At 43.4% G+C, this 6,000-nt stretch overlaps 1 protein-coding gene across 1 annotated transcript in view; it reads left to right on the forward strand.

Moving 5' to 3' along the window:
• LOC108412305 (cadherin-2-like) overlaps positions 1-6,000 on the forward strand; it is a 170,888-nt gene that overhangs the window by 144,611 nt on the left and 20,277 nt on the right. Inside the window, exons 12-13 of the mRNA XM_037530869.1 lie at positions 256-489; positions 5,011-5,244. Coding sequence (XP_037386766.1) covers positions 256-489; positions 5,011-5,244 — 468 coding nt within the window. The remainder of the gene's footprint in view (positions 1-255; positions 490-5,010; positions 5,245-6,000) is intronic.

A 6,000-nucleotide genomic window follows, 5' to 3' on the forward strand; every position in this document is an offset into this window, starting at 1 on the left:
CACTTATTGTTATATTATTATTATAGCCATTGACACTACATTGTTCTTGGCTTTCACTGTAAGTGCTGTCAAACACAGAGTCGAAGACCATCAAGTGCCATTAGATCCTGTCATAAAACAATGCCTAATAGAAAAGCTCAGTTCCAGTCTTCCAGTTCCAGTACTTTATACAGCGAAAAACACCCAAGAATTACACCCTTGTTCTGCCTGTTAATTTGTTTCTGTGTGTGTGTGTGTGTGTGTGTGTGTGTGCAGGCATCCCTCCAGCTAGTGGAACCGGTACCCTACAGATCCTGCTGGGGGACATTAATGATAACGCCCCTCAGGTCTTCCCTCAGGAGGCCGAAGTATGTGAGAAACCAGACCCCAACGCCATCAACATCACCGCTCTGGACGGAGACGTGAACCCCAATGCTGGACCCTTCATCTTTGAGCTCCCCCAACGGCCACCTGATGTCCGGAGGAACTGGACCCTCACACGCCTTAATGGTCAGAGGAGACACACACACACACACACACACGCACACAGTTATTAACTCTCAGCAGTAATATGAGCCGTTTTCCATTTCAGTCTGATTTCTTAATTAACTACAGCGGAGCTTCACTGTGAAGAGTGGTCTTTCTAATGTAGCTCTGCTACATTAACTCTGTGGGCATTCCTGTGATTCATATGCATAATATGACACTAGGCTTAATACAGAAACTTTCACGCTAAATAGACGGATAGAAAGATGGATGCATACACACACACACACACACACACACACACACACACACACACATACACACACACACACATACATTATATATATTTATAATTGGAGATACAGGCTTTTGATCCGACAGCAACGACATACACATAGATAGATAGATAGATAGATAGATAGATAGATAGATAGATAGATAGATAATGGTGGACAGGTGAATGGATGGCTAAAGAGACAGATAGACAAATCGGTTGACAGATAGAAAGACAGAGGAATGAATAAATAAATAAATGTAGAGATGGTTGGATAGACAGATGGGTAGAAAGAGCAGCGTCTATCAGCTGATGACAGCGCAACATCACAGATTCATTCTTCACTAATACCTGATGTCTGATAGTGTAATTGATTACTGTAATTAGACAGAGGAGATGCTCAGACATGTGTCATGGTTTAGTGCTTGACGTTCCAGCACAGAGGAGCAGGAATGTGCAGGAATACATGTATAATAGGATCAGTGGCAGAAGGATTAGAGGAGAAGCTGTTTTATCCCTAAGCTGCATTATTGAGAGATATTCAGCGGATTAATAAGCTGCAAATCTAAATCCTGACTGCGCTCGAGCTTAGCGCCGCTGTAGAAGAGCCTCAGGTGAAAATCTGTCAGAGAGGGGAAAATGTCACGGGTCGATAATATTAATGACCGAGAAATCGCAGCCCGTGTTTTTAGGCACTGTACAGAGAGACGGAGTTTAAGGAAATGTTACTGTACTATCTAAGAGAGAGTGTGTGTGTGTGTGTGTGTGTGTGTGTGTGTGTGTGTGTGTGTGTGTGTGTGTGTGTGTGTGTGTGTGTGTGAGAATGAGTGTCTGTGTGTGTTGCATTGTAAGGACACAAACATTCATAATGAAAGAAGAAAAAGTGCTTTGGTGCACTTTGAACAGCTTCCGAATTCATATTTGTCCAGTCTGTTTTCATCCATGGCTGGAAGCGTCTGTCTCGGGGCCTTTCTCTCCACTCTGGCCATCTGTCCCTCTCAGACTGGGACCAGCTTCACAAACAGAAGTGCAGCCTTCTTAAGTTGCTTTTGGAAGGCAAGGCCTGCAGTTTTTCTTTCTGTTTGAATTCATAGCCCTCAACTCTCACTAATTAACATCTTTACTTAGACAATGAATATCATACATTACATACAGTTAACCATGACATGCAGTTAAACGTTTGGACACACCTGAATGAATAAATGTTTTAGTAAGATTACAGACATTTGGAGCTAAAGGGCTTAGCTGGCAGTGTACTCCAAATGAAAGCATGTCCACCTGACTGTGCTGGCCCTAATCACGGCATCATTTGTTCAGAGACCTCCTTCTGACTGGGATTTGTCGTAATCATTGCGTCATTCATTCTAAGACCTCCCCCCTGACTGTGATTGGTCATGATCATCGCTTCATTCGTTCTAAGACCTCCCCCCTGACTGTGATTGGTCATGATCATCGCTTCATTCGTTCTAAGACCTCCCCCCTGACTGTGATTGGTCATGATCATCGCTTCATTCGTTCTAAGACCTCCCCCCTGACTGTGATTGGTCATGATCATCGCTTCATTCGTTCTAAGACCTCCCCCCTGACTGTGATTGGTCATGATCATCGCTTCATTCGTTCTAAGACCTCCCCCCTGACTGTGATTGGTCATGATCATCGCTTCATTCGTTCTAAGACCTCCCCCCTGACTGTGATTGGTCATGATCATCGCTTCATTCGTTCTAAGACCTCCCCCCTGACTGTGATTGGTCATGATCATCGCTTCATTCGTTCTAAGACCTCTGCCCTGACTGTGATTGGTCATGATCATCGCTTCATTCGTTCTAAGACCTCTGCCCTGACTGTGATTGGTCATGATCATCGCTTCATTCGTTCTAAGACCTCTGCCCTGACTGTGATTGGTCATGATCATCGCTTCATTCGTTCTAAGACCTCTGCCCTGACTGTGATTGGTCATGATCATCGCTTCATTCGTTCTAAGACCTCTGCCCTGACTGTGATTGGTCATGATCATCGCTTCATTCGTTCTAAGACCTCTGCCCTGACTGTGATTGGTCATGATCATCGCTTCATTCGTTCTAAGACCTCTGCCCTGACTGTGATTGGTCATGATCATCGCTTCATTCGTTCTAAGACCTCTGCCCTCACTGTGATTGGTCATGATCATCGCTTCATTCGTTCTAAGACCTCCCCACTGACTGTGATTGGTCATGATCATCGATTCATTCATTCTAAGACCTCTGCCCTGACTGTGATTGGTCATGATCATCGCTTCATTCGTTCTAAGACATCTGCCCTGACTGTGATTGGTCATGATCATCGCTTCATTCGTTCTAAGACCTCTGCCCTGACTGTGATTGGTCATGATCATCGCTTCATTCGTTCTAAGACCTCTGCCCTGACTGTGATTGGTCATGATCATCGCTTCATTCGTTCTAAGACCTCTGTTCTTAGACCTCCGCCCTGACTGTGATTGGTCATGATCATCGCTTCATTCGTTCTAAGACCTCTGTTCTTAGACCTCCACCCTGACTGTGATTGGTCATGATCATCGCTTCATTTGTTCTAAGACCTCCCCCCTGACTGTAATTGATCCTAATCATCGCATCATTCATTTGAAGACCTCCCCCTCACTGTGATTGGTCTTAATCATCACATCATTCATTCTGAGACCTCCTCCTCACTGTGATTGGTCCTAATCATTACGTCATTTACTCTGAGACCTTCCCCTCACTGTGACTGGTCCTAATCATCACGTCATGCATTCTGAGACCTCCCCCTCACTGTGACTGGTCTTAATCATCACATCATTCATTCTGAGACCTCCCCCTCACTGTGATTGGTCCTAATCATCACGTCATTCACCCTGAGACCTCCCTCTTACTGTTATTGGTCCTAATCATCACGTCATTTGTTCTAAGACCTCCCCCTCACTGTGATTGGTCCTAATCATCACGTCATTTACTCTGAGACCTTCCCCTCACTGTGACTGGTCCTAATCATCACGTCATTTACTATGAGACCTCCTCCTCACTGTGACTGGTCTTAATCATCACATCATTCACCCTGAGACCTCCCCCTTACTGTGACTGGTCTTAATCATCACATCATTCATTCTGAGACCTCCCCCTCACTGTCATTGGTCCTAATCATCACGTCATTTGTTCTAAGACCTCCCCCTCACTGTGACTGGTCCTAATCATCACGTCATTCATTCTGAGACCTCCCCCTCACTGTGACTGGTCTTAATCATCACGTCATTTGTGCTAAGACCTCCCCCTCACTGTGACTGGTCCTAATCATCACGTCATTCACTCTGAGACCTCCCCCTCACTCTGACTGGTCCTAATCATCACGTCATTCACTCTGAGACCTCCACCTCACTCTGACTGGTCCTAATCATCACATCATTCACTCTGAGACCTCGCCCTGGTTGTTGGTTATAATCACTGCTTCATTCATTCTGAGGCCTCCCACTGGCTGTGATTGGTCCTTAACCTTGCATAGTATGTTCTGAGATGGGATGGGTTCATGAAGGGTTCAAGCTTTTGACTGGTGATCTAGTATGTAAACATGAACATTCCTTCAATGAAGGGAAAGCTGATATGCTGTTGATTTCATGCTAAATGTTCTGGATTCTTCATAGTGTTTTAAATATGCCACTGCTGTTTCACTGGTGTATTTCAACTAACACAAGTCGCTTACAAACCTCAGAAAACATAAATACTGTGGAAAGTATTGTGGTGTCAAGTTTTTATCAAAAAAAAGAAGAACTCCACCATTTTCTCTAAACTCTTACATAATTTATTTGTAAACAAAGTCAGTCAGTGTGTTTGGATATGAAATGGTGCATTGTAGAGAACCTTACAGTCAGATGTCTTTACAGTGGTGCTGATAGGAACAAGGGGTCACAATGTCTACAGCACAAATACAGCCATTTTATTTACTATCCAAAATGTCAAGTGTCTTTGGATGACAAGAGTTTTTGTATGTTAAAAAGTTTTCTTTAGGGACTATTTTGCCTTACTACGCCCTGCCTTGGATGGATTTTTACGAAGTATGTTTTTCTATCAACACATTGAACAGTTCTCAGTACATTTTACAAAAATTAAACATTTCACCTCAAACCACTTTGAGTGATGTCAACCATTCAAGCTTGCAGGAAATTTGAAAACTTGGTGGAATTCTCCTTTAATCCCAGTACAGCTTGTAGATAAAATGCGTTTGACCTGGTCAAAATGAACGAGAACTCCCATGACCCTCTCTTTCAGGCGATTATGCTCAGCTGAGCCTGAGGATCGGCTTTCTGGAGCGAGGAATCTACAGGATCCCCATCATCATCACGGATTCAGGCAATCTGGCCATGTCCAACACGTCCTACCTGCACCTGAAAGTTTGTCAGTGCGACCAGAACGGAGACTGCACGGACCAGGAGCGCATCATGGCCGCTGGCCTGGGCACGGGCGCCATCATCGCCATCCTGCTCTGCATCATCATCCTCCTCAGTGAGTGGATAAAGCACATAAAGAGATTAAGTGCAGATAGGCCCGATCAGCCAGGCACGGAATATGAAAACACACCAGGGATTACAGAGATATTTTATTTATTTTATTTGATTATTTCTTTGCTTGGTTTTTCATTGCAGAGATAAGTGTTGAGACTGCTGCAGCTCAACTAACAGGGCCTGACCGTTATTAATGTTTTCCTCAATACCAATACTGAGGAGCTAAAAAATGGGTGGAATTTAATATATTTGAATTTCAAGGAGATTACCATAATTTGACTGCTTTACTGACTGATATGACTGTCACTTTTTATTTAGTCTATTTATTAAACTCAAATAAACAGCAGTAATGCTCAAAGTCCTAAAAGGGAACTTTAAAACTAAAATTGTCAAGTTATAGTTCCACTAATTAATCACTCAATCCTTATTTAATCTCGGAGAACATTGAGGGTGACCCTCATTTACAATGTGGCCGAGTTAATACGGTGTAAGTTACACATCAAATAAAATTAAGCTCAACAATAAAAATGACTCCAGTCTGGTAGGTATAAAAATGAAATATTAAGAATAAAATACATAAAAAATGTAGAAAATATAAAACAAAAAGTCAGAAAGGGCAGTCGTGGGCTGGAGGTTAGGGAACTGGCCCTGTGACCAGAAGGTTGCCGGTTCGATCCCCAGTGCCGACAGTCCATAACTGAGGTGTCCTTGAGCAAGACACCTAACCCCCTATTGTGTGTATTCACTAGTGTGTATG

Source organism: Pygocentrus nattereri, chromosome 2 (assembly GCF_015220715.1).
Source record: "Pygocentrus nattereri isolate fPygNat1 chromosome 2, fPygNat1.pri, whole genome shotgun sequence".
In the NCBI taxonomy this organism is placed as follows: domain Eukaryota; kingdom Metazoa; phylum Chordata; class Actinopteri; order Characiformes; family Serrasalmidae; genus Pygocentrus; species Pygocentrus nattereri.